The sequence below is a fragment of the Sander lucioperca genome, chromosome 23 (assembly GCF_008315115.2).
Source record: "Sander lucioperca isolate FBNREF2018 chromosome 23, SLUC_FBN_1.2, whole genome shotgun sequence".
Lineage (NCBI taxonomy): Eukaryota > Metazoa > Chordata > Actinopteri > Perciformes > Percidae > Sander > Sander lucioperca.
Window position 1 is genome coordinate 18,846,241 of NC_050195.1, and position 19,550 is coordinate 18,865,790.

The following is a 19,550-nucleotide window of genomic DNA, read 5'->3' on the forward strand; positions in this document are numbered from 1 at the left end:
GTGGCTTCAGACAGAGGGATCTTGAAAGTTTTTGAAAACAATCTAAATTTTCTGGTCTTTGTGAGTAGTATAGATGGAATACAAAAACATTGTGTAATTTTACTTTAGCGCATTCTGTTTAGATGCAGAAAGAAAACTCTGATGTATGACTATCTCAGAGTCTCATTATGACTTTGTAGCAAAGTGTGCCGTTTTGTCAGTTCATAAAACATTAAGCTAGTGAGCCATTGTGCTATTATGTTCACCACCACGTGTGAGAAAATGTGTTGTTGCCAGTCGTCATACTTGGCTCAGCTGGAAATGAGATCATGGTAAAGTCCTAGATAAAAATCGCATTATCAACACTTTGGCTCCAATCCAGAGAAGAACAATTATGAACATTTGGAGTCACATTATGACGAGTCCCTGCAAACTGGAACTGTTTGTACCAAACAAATACACATATTCATTAGTTTTGTACACTCTGTATGACTGCAAATGAATATTATCTTCAAAACAAGGAATATCTTAGTCCAATACATGTATAATATGGACAAAATCCTCTATTATGCATACATATGTAAATTATATATTGCAATACTGATATCTATTGGGATATAGTACGTTTTCTGGGAAAAACTAAGTGTCTGTTTTTGACTAATCCAGTGAATTAAATACCTGACAAATCAAAATGGTTCACCACATTGATGAAACAATCAGAGAAGAAGACACAGTAGCTTAATCCAAGTGGCCACAAGGTGCATGACAGGAAAAGGCTCTGCCACCAAATTACAGTTTTGTTAATATGGGGACAGATTCAGCGACAGTGTGGTCTGCATAAGTGAATATGGACTGTTAATGTTGCAGAATTATGATGTGTGCCCCACGCTGTTAAAAGCTTAAAAGTTAAAAGTAAGACTTAAAATTAAAATCTGCTGTCATCTTCCTTCAAGAACAAACACCTACTGATGTAAAGTGTTTAGTGTGGGTTTAGACACCAGTATAAACATATTCATAACCTTGTCAGAAAGTTGGATTTTCTGTCAAAACACATTTTAGGACAGACATTGTATTGTGTTCAATTTAAAAATCCTTAGTATTGGCAATTGAGAAAGTACCATAATACCACGGCATCATGCTTTGACACACTTCACAAACATATTGCTGTGTTCCTTTCTTAATCCATGTCTTCCATGTCATCTCAATGCCCCCCCCCCCTAATGAAACAATGTATATTCAGTTTTTGTTTACAAACTCAGGGTCTCTCCGGGTGTCTGAGAAAGGTTGCTCCGTTGTTCCAATTTGCGTTGCTTTTCACCCCCTACTCATTAATCTCCCTCCATTTGCTGATCGCTTCGTTTCGTCCACTAGAAATCACTTTCAATTATTCATGCCTATTTTCCCCAAATACCTTGGAGATGGAATTAGCAAACAAACAATGCCAGGCGACACTAATCCTCTTCTACAGCAAAGATCCTTTAATGCACTAGAGATCTGGCCGGCTGTTGACAGGCACCTGTTACTGTCTTCAGCTGCTTCGTAACAGCAATGTTGACATAGTAAATATGTTTACCGGAGTGGTGCAGCCCTGACCCTACATTGAGGTGCAGGGATAATACTGAAGGAAAGAAGAGAGGAATAACGAAGAGCAAGAGAGCATTGAGAACGGGAAAGAGCACAACTGAAAAGGATAAACAGGATAAAGGGAAATGTAAGACACAGCTCAATTCATTAGTTGGGACATTCTTGGCTCTTCAACACAATAGCAAACATTTCCACATGACACCTTTTTCTGTGAGATGAGCACAGACTTTCTGGGTCAGGGACAAGGATAAAAACTGCATGTTTTAGACTGATTTTTCCAATGCTAGAATGCCCTGTTAAAACATTTTTAATAGCTGTCTTAGACAATTTGAGATATGTTCTCTTCCTGGAGGCACTACAAGAGAAGTAAAAACAACAAAAAATGAGGATGAAGCACTGTGACCTTGAAATTAAAAAGACATCTTACACCCTGTTAGAGACGAAAAGTTTTAACCAAAACAAAGCAGCAATATTATGCGGTTTTCTATGACTTATACAACTCTGGTTATCTGGCATCCTGCAGAAAGCAAGCACGCACACACACACACACACACACACACACACACACATGCATGTGTAGAGTAAACAAATTGCAGTTTACCTATTGCAACTGACAGACAGCAGAAGTTACTGAGATCAGCGAGGCATAAATATTAAGGAAGACAGAAAAGTGAGAAGTGTCATATCAAATAAGCATCATCATGCATTTATGTTTGTATATACTGTATGTGTGTGTGTGTGTGTGTGTGTGTGTGTGTGTGTGTGTGTGTGTGTGTGTGTGTGTGCGTGTGTGTGCCCTCTAGCAGACAAGAAGATGATGCAAGGGAGGGAGCCTGGCAGGGTACAACTGAGACTGAAAGAACATAGTGAGACTGACGGTTTAGACGACTGAGAGCTGGGCTTGTAGCTTGATGACACACTTTTACACACTTTCCCACACTCACGCACCAATGCACGCACCAATGCACGCATACACACACACACACACACACACACACACACACACACACACACACACAGAGCCAGGGGCGATGGAGGAGAAGAGACCGTGGAAGACTTTGATCACCGAACTGAGTACATTCAAGCACTCAACCAGAGAGGGCAGTCAGTGATGAGGAGGAGAGTGCCCAGGGAGAGAGGGGGAAGAGGGGGAAGAGGGAGGAAGAGGGAGGGAGAGAAGTCGGTTGTTTTCTGACCTCTACGCTCATTGATACAGATGTTAAGGCATGAACACACAGACAATCAGGCATCCGACACAGACAGCACTGAGCTCTGTTGTATAAAAAGAAAAAAAACAGCTTTTCTTGACATGTTTCTTGATTCTGTAAATCCAAGCTGACAAAACTAATTTCATTTCAGTCATATGACCGCTGTGTCTTGACATGAGCATATTGAAAGTGGTGGCAACATTCAGAAATTGCAATCCACACTTATTTCTTCAGCCTCTAGCCACTTGCTGAATGGTAAATATTTCGATATCAAGCATAAACCTGACACACACCTGTGTCACATAGGAATCCCTGTGGCTTATATTACCTTTACAAACAGTGTATGTCCGAAAACAGGCAGCCATAGCACTACAGATACATCCTCCATGCCTGAGATGCAGGTGGATAAACCATCGTGCTGTTTGCGAAGAGAGCAGGTAATTATCGTTGGCATTTTGACAAGTGTTTGCCAGAGTGAAGGTCAACTCTGTCTGCGTGGGAGATCTATGCTAATCTGCTCAGCTGGAAAAGACTACCACTCACCACTCAAATGGAAGCTAGCACCATTATGCAGCCACAGCTACCGTGTTTTCACTTTAGAGTTGTCTGCAAGGGTGTGTGTGTGTGGTGTGTGTGTGGTGGTGTGTGTGTGTGTGTGGTGTGTGTGTGTGTGTGTGTGTGTGTGTGTGTGTGTGTGTGTGTGGTGTGTGTGTGTGTGTGTGTGTGTGTGTGTGTGTGTGTGTGTGTGTGTGTGTGTGTGTGTGTGTGTGTGTGTGTGTGTGTGTGTGTGCGCGCGCGCTCAGTGATAGTACCAGAAAGAAGAATAGAGAATAGTCAGACAGACAGAATCAGGCAGAGACAAATGGAGTAAGATAGAAAAGAAACCCTGTTATATTTAGGCTGGCTCTCTTATGTTTTTAGAACAAAACAATAGACTTAGTGTGGGCAGAGTACATTTCACATCTGCCCACAAAGTATAAAAGTCTCTTCTCTTTGCTTTCAGGAAAACTTTTCATTAAGTGCGTTTGAATCCACTTTTTTATGCAAATATTCAATTTGTGTGGACAACCAAAATATTGCAAAAAACATTTTTACACTTGACTCAGGTGGAAATAAATGCGACAAAGTGCAATGGAAACTGACTAAGTGAATTAATCACAACGTACATGAAGATTTAAATGTCCGCTGGAGCTTCTGCTTCTCTGAAGTGACAAACAAATTGGAGCAGATGAAAACATCAGATCTGTGTGGAGCGCCACCAACTGTTTATCTGTATCTATGTAGTCTCACATTTCTAGACCTTCCTCCACAGTGCTGCGAAGGAGGGTCTGGCTAGTCCACACAGCATTCTGGGATGGGAGAAAAACGTGCTCTGGTTTATTTACATTTCTTCAAACCAATCACAATTGTCTTGGACAGCGCTATGCGCTGGACGGAGCCACGCTGCCGCTGCAAAAATAGCCTCGGGAAGGAACTTGTTTTGGTGGAACGTGTATGTTCAAAGGTTGTTTTAGTCGTGCAACAGAAAACTCAGATTGGACAGAGTCTAGCTAGCTGTCTGGATTTACCCTGCAGAGATCTGAGGAGCAGTTAACCATAGTCCTCATAAATCGACCGGAGTTTAAAATTACAACACAAAGAAAACAGAAGGTAACAGACATCCAGCCGAAAAGAGTGACATCCGGCGGAATTTCCGGCGGCACTGGAGCAATCCCGGAAGTGGAACGTCGTGGATATAGACTAGTATCTATGTAACTCCTGACATTCTTATAACTGCAGTGATTGAAACACGCATATATTTTCTTAAAGTTTTCAACGATTTTCATATTTGTGTGTGTGTGTGTGTATGTGTGTGTGTGTGTGTGTGTGTGTGTGTGAGAGACAGAAGCAGAGGCAGAAACATGGGGGCAGACATTGTCTACAACTACGTCTCTGCGTGTCTCCCTCGGGTGACAGCCGTGTGTCAGGGTCTCTGCTCTCTGCTCCAGATGGCCCAGTCAGTTGCTCTCAGGGTCCCCAGGCTCCCAGCGCTCATTGACCAGGGCCGGGGTTCTCACGGCCTGGGGGCCGGTGGACTCATTGCTGTGGTCTGGCCTCTGGGGCCTTTGGGGCCTCAGAGGGGCTCCGGGGTCGCCCAGCCGTGACAGCCAAGACAATAGGAGTGTCCTCACCCAGCTCCCACCTACCAGCCTCTCTTAACACCTACATATTTATTCACTCATGGTGTTTGGCCTGGCCATTCTTGACCACAGTTGGTAGACAGTGGCCAAGTCACCAGGCGTCAATTTTAATATCAAACACTCACAGAACCTGTTGATCAAATAAATACAAGTGTAATTATAATAAAAGTGGTAGAACACAAATGCGTCACAAATCTGGTAAATGATTGATCCGAACAAATTTATATCGTCAATTAAAAGAATAATGACAGGACATAATTATATACACTTCATTGAGCAAAAACACCCTTCCTACACATAAATCCACCTACTCGCTGTGAAGTGCACAAACATGTAGAAACAGGGTATTGTAGATCAAATCCATCATCGGCTACAAAACTTTGCTTTACAGTGAGCAAAAGCAACTCTGGCAGATCTAATTTCCCCCAACTGAAGGTGATTTACATGTTTACAAACCACACTGAGATTGAGAGGAAGTAAGAAGGCAAAAAAAGTTGAGTTCTAAATAAAACGTTTCAACATTGGTTTTAACAGCTTGGCTGCCACTTCATCAAATATTGAATAAATCATTTTCTTGGCACAGTATGAACACAGCTGCAAAAAAAAAAAAGAAAAAAATCACACACAAACATGCACACATCCGCACACGTGCACACAAACACGTACACACAGAATGCCTTGTAGTTTTGATAAAGCAGCAGCTTTCTCTTTTGTTTTGGAGCCGAGCAGGGATTAGGCAGTCCGGTTCTTTGTCCTGCAGTTTTCCAGTTGAGCAGAACACAAGAGCCTCTACCTCCACTAATACAATCAGACCTCCCAGCAGGCCTTTCACCACACAGCCGCTAAGAACCTGCTGCCCAAAAGATGCTTTTCAATGAGTTATCAAATCTCCTCTATACTGTCCATGCCTTTCAACCGAGTCTCTTTGTCTATTCTTTTCAATGGAGCATTGAACACATCAAATAGAACTGATGGGCAGATAGATGGACAGCATAATGTAGCAGAGCCATATTAACCTCCTTCAGATGCAGCAGAGTACAGTCAAGGAAACACCAATAAAGGTTTAATATATTGTTGCATATGATTGCACAATGTACAGTGTGCATGTACAAGTAGATCATTTAAAAACGAACCACAGCCATTTACAGTCAATGTGTATTATTCCAGGTAGTTTTCAAACAGAAAAATGTATCCACCACATTTTTGACAATTGAGACAACACTCACTGCTTTAAGCTTCTCAAATGTAAGGACTTGCTGTTTTTCTGTTTTATATAATTTTAAAGTAAATAGCGCTGGGTTTTAAACTGTTGGTCAGATTGAAGTCATTATGAAGATATCTCCTACCGCTGCTATGCAGACCACATTTAACTATATGTCTCATTTAACCCTCAAATGTTGCAAAACTGTCTGTTCTACGAAATTGCCTCGACTCTATAAAAAAACTAAATTGCAGATAATTTTTCTATAGCTAAATGCTAACAAAACAGAATTATTTGTGCCCCAGCTGGCTTTGTCCCGAAGATGATAGAAAGTCTTGGTTTTCTTTCCCCTTCTGTCAAATCTACTCTCCGTAATCTAGGTTTGTCTATGGACAAGGGTTTGAGGCTTGACCAGCGTGTAAATTGTTTGGTTCACTCCTGTTTCTACCAGCTGAGGAACATTATGTCCCTAGCATTTTTTTTATTTGATACTTTTTATACTTTTAGCACATTTCTTTAGGTCTGCATTTCATGTCTGTTTGATTTTTTGCCTATTATTTCAAATGACTTTGTGGCATCTGCTCTTGAAAGGTGCTGTATAAATAAACATTCTATCTACTTACTTAATGGTTATTAATAAGCTATAAAAAGTAATATGTTCACAAGACTTTTTGTTTTGTTTTTTGTTTTATGAGTGCTATAACGTATCCTGTGCCAGCTCTCAGCAGCAGGTTTAGCAGATAATACAGCAGGGTTTTTTGATGAGTTCATTAAGAGGCCATGCCATTTATGCACAGTCACACATAAGGCATTGGTCAGCCAGGATTACCCAGGTGGCCACTGCATGCAAGTGTCAGTTTGATTTTCAGATTCCACTTATACCATGCTGTTGCTCCAGAACCTGGTAACCGCTGTGAAATCACTAGGCCAATGTCATACTGTATTGAATTCAATGTCATGCACGCATATTTGGAGTTGGAATATAGCTAAAAAATGATTTGAAGCACTAAAAGTAGAGTTTCACTCCACATTGTTTTTAATATCGGGAGGAAAGTCCACTCCACTTCACACTGTGGTGGAAATAGAGGGGTGTAACAAGATAGGAGGGGGGCACAGGAGATAAAACTCCAGCTGGATTTGATCTAAGGTCAGTGGGGGCACACATGTAGCTCCAGAGACAGAGGATTTAACCACTCTCCTATCTTCAAGCTCCATTTTTACATTTTTAATACATTTCAAAGGCGCAACCCACGGTCAGTCAGGATTGAACGACAACAACGATGCATCTGAAGTAGTTTGATAAGCTCCTTCTGTCGCCTTTTACACATCACTATTCAGGTGGGCTGTATAAATAATTCATCACCACAGGTCAGGCTGATGATCATGTTGACTTAACATTTGGTCTGACATTTCAGCCCTGCTCATGCCTGTCATTAGCTCTCGCCACACGCCACCTCATCAAAGTCAGTCACACAAGAGGGGGTAAAAAAAGACATGAAGAAGTAGAAAATGAATGGAAAAGAAAGACGGATGTTATGACACAGTATAATTATTACACCTCATGCAGGAGAGGTATATCTGCAGCACCTGCAATATTTGCTCATTTAATCATTTTGTTAAACAAACGTTTCAAAAGTGGAATGACGGTGAGGGATAAATACAGATACACACTGTAATCCAACACAACATGCACACACGCACAAAAACTCACACTCGAAAATCACTGAACCAAAGCTCAATCCCCGGCCCAACCTTTCTTGCGGGAAATCTGTATTATCAGCCATCATCCAGCACGTCCCTGATAGGAAACGAGTTGGTGCCAAAAAATATCGCCACGTAGAAAAACTGAAGCAGCAACACATTTCAGCCAATAACAACACCACCATGTTGATTCCAGTGGGGTGATATTGGATGATATTGACTGTTGGGAGTATTGCTGTGCTTCTCAAAGTCATTTCCGACCAAAGCAAGGACATCGACACACACACACACACACACACACACACACACACACACACACACACACACACACACACACACCAACAGCAATGCCAGGCAGATCGGAGTGCAGACAATGGACAGGGGAAAGGAGGCACAGTGACAACTCTCCTTTCTGTGGGTGACAGCTCTCCATCAGTCTACATCAAACAAGTGCATACATGCAGGCAAACACACACACACACACACACACACACACACACACACACACACACACACACACACACACACACACGCACGCACACACATGCACAGAGGAGTATACACTCTAACTGATTGGCTGATGCAAACCTGTTTCAACCTGTTAGACATAATACTTTGTATTACACTGTGTGTGTGTGTGTGTGTGTGTGTGTGTGTGTGTGTGTGTGTGTGTGTGTGTGTGTGTGTAGACGGACTCATCATCTCAGTAATTGATGGTCATCTGTCATTGCACACTGTTGATAATCTTCTTTGGGGCGGGGGTTTGTCTGAACAAGATGAACACCAGCCTATCTACTGTATCTAGAGAGACTAATCTGTGTTCTCATTTACTGAAGCACAGGCGGTGACAGAGTGGTCTGGCTAGTGAAAATGAGATGAATCGCAATGAAGGTCATCGACAGCATCATCATGTGATAGGTGATAGAAGAAGAAAAAAATAAACTGCTCTTACCTGCAACTTGAACCAGATCGGCAGTGGTCACGTTGTTGGGGTTGGGGCCAATTCTGAAAGTCAACGCTGGACCCAAGACACTGCAGAAAAACAGCGAAGATAAAGCAAAATAAGCTGTTGTATTGACATTTTGGAAATATGGTTATTTGCTTTCTTGCTGAGTGTTTCAGGAAAAGATCGATACCATTCTCATATCTGTCTGTTAAGTATAAATCTGGAGACAAGAGCTGGTTAGCTTTACCAAGCTAAAGACTGGAAAAAGCTAGCCTGGCTGTTCCTGGAGTCTTGACGTCACAGTGACCTTGACAGATGAGGCGTTTCAAACACGTTTTACAGTTGTCCATCTCACGAAAGTCTGACGGATAAGATACCTTCTTATTATCACCAATCCAGCTATCTAAACAGGCAGTGTTACTCAAGTTTTTTACTATTATAGGAGTGTAAACTAAAGCCAAAGCTCAATTTCATGCTTTAAGGTTATTTTCTTCAGGGGGTTGTGAGTCAGAGGTGGTCCGGGGCCTTGTCAATAAGGCTGACCGCAGAGGGGAGGAAACTGGTTTTGTGGCGTGAGGTTTTGGTCCTGATGGACCACAACCTTCTGCCTTGTCACTTATACAATTTTTTGTGCAGATTAAACGTGTAAATTAGGTAGCTTCAGATTCAGTGGACAGATATAGACTTGGTATCTAACTCTCTGAAACAATGAAGAAAGCTTATTTTCCAAAATGTTGAAGTAGTCAAGGGTATTACTATGATAAATTATCTATGTAGCTTTCTATCTATAATGCTTAACTCTACATTCAGTACAGAATGCACAAATAAAAGGTGTGAATGATGAGAAGAGAAGCTGTAAAGTAACAGATGCCATATTTCTAAAATAAATGTGAATCATCATACATTTTCCTTTCCTTTTTAGTTTGAATTCAGCCAAAGACAACGCACAGTCATCTGCTGAGCACCTTGTTTTATTTTCACCTACTGTGACCTGTCTGTACTCCCTCTGCCTATACTCTCCTCTGTCTGGTCAGGAGTCAGCTATACACTTCTGTCCCTGGGGCAGTATAAATGTTTGAGGTCCCGGAGGTTGGCCATGAAATAAAATCTAACAACCCCACCAGACGCTGAAGAACTCCCTGCAGTGGTCAGGAAAAAAATCATATCTACTGTAAGCTCTTAAAACCCCAAATGATTACATTGGATGATGAATTGTCAACGGCTAAAAGAACAAATAAGCAGTGACTTCATCGTCCTGGGCAGGGCTTTCTTTCCAAACAGGTTTCAACAAGGCAACAATAAGCATGTCGTCCTCCACGAATGATGAAGACCCTGTGTGGGCCAATCAGTCACTAATATGGCACCTTGTTTTGAGCTGTAATTGTAGTTCCCCAATGGGCCAATCAGGGTAATTCTGAATGCTGTGAGTGCATCAGTAAGATCATTTTCCTTCAGTTTTGTCAAAATCAAAATTAAATCAGTGATGTCTGAGACACTTATGATGAACACATGGCAAGTGAGCAAATGAACAATGCTGGAGTCTGATGCATCACTCTCTCATGTTCTAGAAAAATCAACAGGCCATTTAGTGAGAATTTAAAAATGCCAGAACTGAGCAATGAGATATGCCGTAAAAAATAAGCATCTTATCAAGTACTTTCAGTCTTTTAACCTGACCCTAATGCCTTTTCTTTTTAAAACAAGTAAAAAATCTCCAAGTGAGGTGGGTAAATTTCAACCTGTCTCCAACACAAACCAACTTTTATTAATTTTGTAGAAGCAAAACAAAAAAGCAAAAACAAAAAAACTACTACTTAAAACATTGATTTGTATTTGACACAGGTTGACATAATTTGTGAAGTGACTTTTGGGTTCAATAATGGAAACACTTTACTTTTGTTTGCAATGCATGTTTCCTTTAAAGTGTTGAGTGTTTTTTTTGTAGCTTCAAGGAGCTAAAACCTTCAAATATTCATGGATGATCCTTTACGATTCATCAAACAGTAGCGTCTGAGATACTGTATGTAATTTATACATAACAAACTTAAAGATCGCTGGATGGTATGGATAATACTTAGTCCTTAATCTCTATAATAAATAGTGAGTTAAGATGTCTACTTGTGCCATCTTTCCATCAATTCTAAATCACTAAGCCATTACACTACGTCATCATGTCTTCACAGGTAGGTCCTGGAAAGTGTACATACATTTTTAGTGTACTCCAGCAGACTGTACAACAGAAATTTATCAGACTGCCAGAGTGCTGGGACCCAGACCCACTCACCATCAGTCAGCCCGCTACAGAGGCAGCAACACCCACTCCGCCAGGGGCAATATGTGAGCCGATACTGCTAGACAGACGGACCCAACCATGCACGATGCATTTATGAACATGATCACACACACATACATGGCTCTAGAAAAAATGTCCTTCTCTAATGCTTTCACCTGGCCTCAGTTTGCTCTCGTAAATGTCAATATTTCCACAATCTTCACCTTGCCTTCATTCTCCCCGGCCAAAGGTATTCTGTCAGAAATCTTGATGCATCTCAAAATGAACTGGCATGATTTCTTTTTGCCTCCAAGCCACACAAACCCTACTTAAATATACTATGGGGAAAAACGCCAACTACAGTTGGGAGATGAAGTAAAGACAGATAACATTTTCTGAAGGACTCCACACTGTCTTCTGTGTTATCAGATGTGTAAGCTTGGACTTCATATTAGCTCTGCTGCTGGGACATTATGAGTGTAAATGTGCAGACTGGTTGGTGGGTATTGGCAGGGTGTGTGTGTGTGTGTGTGTGTGTGTGTGTGTGTGTGTGTTGTGTGTGTGCCTGCCTGCACAGACTGTGTCGAGGATGGACTTGTGAGTGTGTATCCCACTCCCCCTAGTGTTTCTGACGAGTAAAACACTTACGTCATCTGAGAAAGGCACATATTATCCCCCAGCCCATCATCATTCAAGAATACAATTTCACATCTCTTTTGAAAAGAAATATTATGTGCTGATTACTGTAGTAGTAGCCTCGAACGTAATTGTGTTCAGTGTCTGAAAATCTTGACAACATCGAAACATTCAGCCTGTAATTCTCTGTCTGAAATTCTTCTCTCCCTGTCTGTTCTCATATTTGAGTATCTCTTCTCCAGTCTTCCTATCAGGGCTCATCAGAGCGAGCGAGGAAAGAGCGGCCCCCGAAGCAGAGCGCCGTGCTCTGACCCAGCTCCCCCACTCGAGCCGACTCATATTTAGACAGAGGCTTTCAAACACTCACCTACCGTGGCCACACAGCAAGAGGCACAATGGGCTTGTGTCACCTCTCTCCATCTAGGCTATTTCTACATGAATGCGCTTTCATTACTTTGTATAAGGAAAGAGAATGTGGATAAACAAGCCCAACAAAGAGGACATTTTCTGTACTTCTACTTATCAATATGATGTGTAATACAGTGTGGAATACGCATTTAAGGCATCAGTCTGTGGCTTTTACACTGGCTTAACAGTTTTAATGCGCTGTGATCATGGATATATGCAAAAGTGGAATAAAGTACATTTACTCAAGTACTGTACTAGAGTACAGTATTCCCAATGTATGCTACCTTGTACTAAAACCTAAGAGGAAAATATCTTTTAAGTACACTACATTTATTTGACAGTATAGTTACTAGTCATTTTGAAGATGCAGATATACAGATAGAACTTATCATCTGATGATGTGTTGTGAGACTACACCATCACCAAAGCAGGAGAAAGCAAGGACAAAGGAGAAAAACAAACAAAACGAAATAAAACCGAAATAGATAGATACATGGATACAAGAAAGGGAGAGAAATTAGAAATGGATAAATGAATGAATAAAGAAATAAAACTCTGGCCTGATCCAGCTTTCCGGATTTGTCCTGCTTGCCCCGACACATCTTCGTCCCCGGGGCTCGACCGGAGATGCAACCTAACCTTTATTTTTTCTCTTCTCTCTCTTTCTCCCTATGATTGTTGTTATTGTTATTATTATTGTTAATGTCCCTTTTTTTCGTTCCGTTCTTCTGTTTTCTTCTCTTTTCTCTCTACACACACAACTCCCATATGCACACATACACCTACTCACGTGTATACTAAAATAAGAAATTATAAATGTATCTACATCTCTGTATTCAATTTTACTCTGGTACATTAATTACTTAAAATTGTCTGTATTTCTATCCTTTTTTCGTCGTTTTTTCTTCTTGCCTTGTCACGTCTCATTTGTGTCCTACTGTTAAACACTTTTCGTGCACTATTAATGAACCCCACTCCAAAAAAGATGGGGAAAAAAGAAACTAGAAAGTGATATATACAGAATTAGCTTGACTTTAACTAGCTACAACATAAATGCAGGGGTTTTTCAAAGTTTTGACAAATTGGCACCATTAAAAGTATGCTGAATTAGCTATTAGCCATTTCTGTTGGCCATGTACCCATGTGTGTAGAGATAACTATCACTAGATTATATTGATACTGAAGAAAGCTTAAAAATGTGATGATTCTCATTCAAATTCTGGGATTACATATAAGGAGGGTCTTTTTTCTACGATTTTTAAGCAGCTGTTCTCTAAATGGTATCTTTGTAAAGATATGTATCATGTCTGTGTGGTCAGTTTTTACTGAGTTATGACTCAGAGTGAAGACTAATTTTGACGCAAATTGTGCCTCACAGTCTGAAAACTCTGTGTTAATGCATCAGTAAAGCTGGGTGATATGGTTGGAATTAATATCAGGATATTAATACGTTTTTCCGTGTCAAAATATACAAATGCAAAACCACATAATGAAATTCAATTCACTATAATGAACTATGTTCCACAAGGATAATATTGAATTATCACTGAGCCCTTTTCAGCACAAATAACAATAACCAGTAATAATTTGCCAATAATATAATATTTTAAATTATATACATTGTGCAGAATGAGTACTTTTAGTTTTGATGCATACTACGTTTTGCTGATAAAACTTCTATACGTTAACTAATGTAAAATATTGAATGCATGACTTGTAATTGTACTTGTAATAAGGTAGTACTTTATTGTAGTTTTTCTGCTTTTACTTGAGTAAAAGATCTGAATACTTCTTCCACCACTGGATATATGAATGCTTATACATTGCAATAATGCCGCTGGATATTCATCCGCATCCAAATAACAACATCAATCACTACTGTATGTGCATCAGGAGTTGATTCTGAGTGATATGAAATGACAGGTGTAATAACAAGATTGACTCAATCAGTGCCGGCATGATGACATGTCCCGGTGTTCTTGCTCATTGAAACTAAATCCAAAGCTTGAATTTAAAGATGGGGAGCAGAACGTCTCCTTGGTTGCATTTAAGGTCACTGTGTATTTTCAATGTTGAACACTAGATACAGAGAGTGCTGTCGGACAGTTTTCCCTCTCAGTAGCTATTATCCGAGCCAGAGTACAGCCGCAGACTGCAGTGAGTGGCTTTGGTGTTCATATGCTGCGGGTGTTACTGAACCACCCAGACTTCACTTCTCCTGCAGGAGCATCTTGAAAGGCTTGTCAGATCTTAGGCGAACACATCTCCTCTGGCTGCTACATGGGCTGACACCAAATGTACAGCAGAACCATAGTACAAGCACAAACCAGCCCGGGTTCAAGGACAGTTCGCCCGCTCATTAATATATTAACCGCCTCCTGCTGGACTACTTTCTCTATTCTCAGCTCTCGATCCACTGCTGCTTCCCTTTCTCTCTCTTCACCTCTCACTGAGAGTCATTTGATGGCTTGACTGCTCCCTTTTTGACAAGGCGTACATTGACAATAGTGGCGAGGCAGTGTTTTGAATGCAATGGAGACATGAGTATGTGTCTGGAGGTAATTAGGCCTGATTTCTCTCCCTGAGAGAAGTCAAACACTCCAAAAGGTCAGAAAAACAACAAACGCCTACAGTATCTGGCAGCTTGGCACAGATGTCTTCACACAAACAGTCTTTGCAACTTCTGGACAACCTTCACTCTGTTTCCCCAAGCTCAAAGGTACAAAACAAAACCATTTTAAATGCTTTAAATGTGGCCAATTATCATTTATGTGATGAATGGCTTGTAAACTGCAAGGTAAATCGTTATTGCCACAATGTGGGCATGTACAGGGTGTTTGTGTTTGTACATACGAGAGCTGGGTGAGGTCTGCTGCATGGAGGTTCAGCCTCTGCGTCAGCCGCTCCATCAGATCCGAGCCCTGGTCAGTGGTGAGGGAGCTGGGGGAGAAACACACAGACAGCTGGGCGTCACGTTTGGAGGTCCACACCCATTCAACATCAACGCAGCTATTCAGCCGTTAAAATGCTATTTTATTTAGGGAGATGCTGCCACAATTCATAACCACAAATGGGTCATTGCACACAAGAAAAGCCACGGTTGTCTGAATGGATGTACTGCACACATGTACACACTCGTGGACAGACACACAGGCACGCGCAAAAACAAACAAACACACAAAGAGCCGTGCCAAGGGAAAAGGGATCAGCTGCCTCTTCAGGCTTGGTAAATCACCTGCTTTTTTCAGCAATGAGACAAACAATAAGGTGCAAATGGAACCTGCATGAGGTGTAATGGCTGTATCATATGAACGCAGCTTTCTCTCCCTTTCTCTCGCTCATCTTTCTTTTTCTTCGCCACATTCACTTTCTCTCGCGCGCACGTACACCCAAAGTAAACCATGATAACACAAAGTACACAGACACACGGGCACGCACGCGCCCTCACGGTGAGATGAGAATAATAAGGTGCAAATGGAATGGAGGTGAAGTGTAATGGTGGTCTGATAAAGCCATGCCTCATCACAGCTCAGTCCGAGGCTGCTCTCTCACTCAGAGAGTAAATCGCCAAGGAAATAGACCAAACAAAGGCAATCTGCAGGCCAACGCGCTGGATGGAGGAAATGAGAAGGGCAGACACACACAAACACAAACCCACACAGAAAGCTACTTTATTGCTGACAGCTTAAACTGGAATCACTGAGAGTGCCAAGTGACTGCAAGGTGACATGCACCAAAAAGGCATGGATCATAATGAGACATTGCTCGAATTTTGTTAGCATAGAAATGAGAAATGAACTGGGAACCAATTCCATACAGTGCTGGGTGTTGAGTGCATTATCAGCTATACTGTATGTTTAATTTTTTTTCCAGATATTCAGCATCCTCTCACAGTTAAAAACAGTTTCACAATAATTTTACATATTCAAGGCTAAAATTATGCTGAGACATTCTATTGTTTTGACTGCATTTTACACCACAATACAGCAGCTTGGGTGGCTCTTTTTTCTCCACTTGTTTGAGGGGTTTTGAAAGTTAAAGATTCTGAAGCAATTCCAGACACGTTTGCATCCCTCTGCGGTAATTCGAGCAACTGGAGAGCTCCAGGAGTGACTTGGTTGTTGATGCTAGCACTTTTCCCCTTGGGTTTCTCTGTCTCTTTCTCTTCTATCCATACCTTTCCACTTCCCCCCCATACACCTCCCTCCTATTCCCCAAACCCCCCACTATCACCACCACAATGTCAGGAGCTGTCAGATAAGCAGGTTTGCGTAGCCTCTCTGCAGGGTGCGAAGGAGCTGGGGATAACAACCGTGCAATCATGAGGTCTGCAGCAAATGCAGAGCCCTCTATAGGTCAACTATAGGTGTCCGCTTGGTGGGCTGAGGATAGACATGGAGGAGGTGAAGATATTTTATTTAGAAGGTGACCTGTCTCTTTCCTCTGGCACAAACTCACCTACATACTGGGTTTACGTCTCAATCTGCATTTTTATATGTGTGGCAATAAGGTGACAAAGATTGTGCCATCGCTCCTTTATGAGCCTATACGTGCGTTGAACAGGTGAAGGACAACGCACTGACACCGGACTCGATAACGCCATAAAGGGATTTGAGAGAGGGCCAAGGGGGAAGACACAGTCGATAGGAACTTATCTTTGCTGAGCCGGAGCTGACTGAGAGGTGAGAGAGAAGGAGAGGGAGGGAACTTGGCTACCCTTCCTGACAAAGTATCATCATTAAAGCTGTAATACAGCACAGTAATACCCACACACTGAGGGATTTATCATCCCTGCTATTGTAATCAGGTGCAGCACACACTAAGGATTTCAAACTGCAGTATTCTTTTCCATAAAGACTGGAATATGTGGGTGGCTTTAGACAGACATTATGTCTCTTAAAGGCAGTTTTAAGTAACTGAACAAAGAAGAGACATATGCTTGCTATTAAGGTGTGTAAAATGAGTCTGCCTTGAAACGGGTCCAGCCGTACGTCTGACTGGTGAGTGGAGCGGTAAACTATATAAAGCTGTGAGCTACACCATTAAATTGGTTGATAATAACCACTTAAGAACAAGACAGTGGCTTTTACAAGGTTGTCAGGGATGCTTTTTGCATGGAAGGGGTTAATGACATGCTGTAGATCAATCTAGTGACAGAGTCTGCACTGCTGTCGACAGTAAAGCTACAGTTAATATGAGTGCAACTCACGGACAGTACATCTATAATGTTGCATAGGACAGCTGCCACAGCACATGTTTTATACTCTATAATGCAATGCAATTCTGTTTTTAAGGCATTTATTGTATTTATTTTTATTGGAACAAGTACACATTGGTCAATGTCCGATACCACACGATTTATAGCCTAACTAGAGGAACCTTTATACAAATACACACAACTCAACATGAAAACACAGACCAAACACAAAACACAAACAGTAATATAATAAAATGCCCACAAATTCTAATAAAAGGCACCTCATTATTTGTAATGATTACTCGTCTGATCCTTCTTTAAAAACTTTTATTTATTAAAAACATTTAGGTGCAGGCAGTCAGTTTAAATGGCTATCCATCCCATATTTAATAAACAAGAATCATTACGTTTTAGGTAATCATTATAATCATTATTTGTACAGTATGTATTATAAATATTGAGACACCTACCATCTTATTCCTCAATTTCTAATCTTTTTTTTAGGGCTGTCAAACGATAAATGTTTTTTTAATCGTGATTAATCGCTGAATTTCTATAGTTAATCACGATTAATCGCATATTTTATCACATGATTAAAATTCTTTTATTTTGCATTTCAGAACAGTTTTTAAGTACATATTAACAATCTAAAGCAATTCTTACCAGTGTATCTTGATTGGGAATCAAATGAATGCAAAGAAAGTTACTTTATGAACTTGATTTTAAGATTTGTAATTATTTATTTACTGTAACAAAAGAAACATGTGTGAATCTGTCATTATTGCACAATTCCTCTATGTACCTAACAAAAAAACTAAAAATCCCTATCCTTACCAGAGTCAATATAGTGTTTAGTTACTCCTAAATAATGTTGATTACTCACTGACGTCCAGTGATCACCGGTTAATGAGACAGCGTTTGCAGCACCTTGCAGCAGTTGGGCTGCTTTCTCCGTGTCGTACAGGCTGTGTATCCGTGAAAACTACTCTCCCCCTCGACGGCAATGAGACGGGTCAGAACACGCCAACCGTAGTATGTCTTTAAGACCCGAGTCGTCTACAATGCTGACAGGTCTGCAGTTAGTTGCCACCCGTTTCGCAAGAGCTGTAGTCATTTTTTGGGATTTGGTTTCATCCACAGGTCGGCAAGTAGCACTCTCCAAAATAGTGCTTTGCCTGAGTGGATAGCATGCTAGCGGGTAGCATCAACGTTAATAACTGTACTACTATGCTTAGCTCGTAGCTGGTAGCTCCAGCTTGACGTGCTTCGGTGATATTTTAATTTGGCTTTACACAATGTGATATGGTTTTCGACTTGTCTACGAGTCGTCTGGGAGTTTTGGAAAATAAAAAGCGCCATTCAGAGTTGTGTTGTTGCTGTCTTTCTTCATCATGCCTGCAGCAGCAGGATGTGTTACGAGGAAGTATGGAAGCTTGATGATAAGTAAAGGTGCTGCAAAGGGTCAAAATAGTAGCCACGACACGAAGCCGAGTGAAGTGTAAAATAAATTAATAAATGCCTGCATGCGATTAATGCGAAATTAACGCGTTATGCTCGGCCCTTAATCGCATCACGATTAACGCGTTAATGCTGACAGCCCTACTTTTTTTATAAACTACACTTTGTTATTCTGTATACAGGGGTGAAGCACCAGCTTAAGTTCCTCACCCTGTATGTGTATCCTTTCTTGGCTAGAAAGATACAATATTGATTCAGAATATTATGATATAGAAATTATATATTACAATCTGAATCATTGTAATATCAATATGTGATATTGTATATCTAAATCATACTCACTCTGTGCCGGTGATAATGTAGCCAAAGTGCCTGTCCTTCCCTCTGCTGGAAAACTCCTTCACCGCCACGTGGACCAGCTGAGTTTTGACTCTCATGTCCTTCTTCTGCGGCTCCTCCAGCTGCTTTTTCCCCGCTGGGGCCTGATTCCCCTGCATCCACCTCTGGATCTCTGAGTCCACCTGAGCGTCAGGCCCATCTGCACCACCGGTTAAACGCAGGGTGGAGCCTTCCTTCACAGGGATGGTCTTCTCCTCCCAGCGGTGGGGTACCAGAACTTGGCCCTGCGTCGTCCGGCTTTGGACATTTTCCTGTCCGACCATTTTCCGGAGTGGAGCTGGTGGCCCAATGTTGACCTCTGGAGCATCACCGAAGGGCTCCATGTTGAGGTAGTCAAGCAGCTTGGAGAAGAAGGCTGCATGCTGTGATAAATCAAAGAAG

At 41.3% G+C, this 19,550-nt stretch overlaps 1 protein-coding gene across 1 annotated transcript in view; it reads right to left on the reverse strand.

Annotated features, from left to right (window-relative positions):
* The window catches only part of ptprn2 (protein tyrosine phosphatase receptor type N2), a 125,786-nt gene that overhangs the window by 71,956 nt on the left and 34,280 nt on the right, over positions 1-19,550 (reverse strand). The window contains exons 8-10 of the mRNA XM_031292882.2: positions 19,113-19,531; positions 14,969-15,055; positions 8,806-8,885 (exon numbers count right to left, since the gene is read on the reverse strand). Coding sequence (XP_031148742.1) covers positions 8,806-8,885; positions 14,969-15,055; positions 19,113-19,531 — 586 coding nt within the window. The remainder of the gene's footprint in view (positions 1-8,805; positions 8,886-14,968; positions 15,056-19,112; positions 19,532-19,550) is intronic.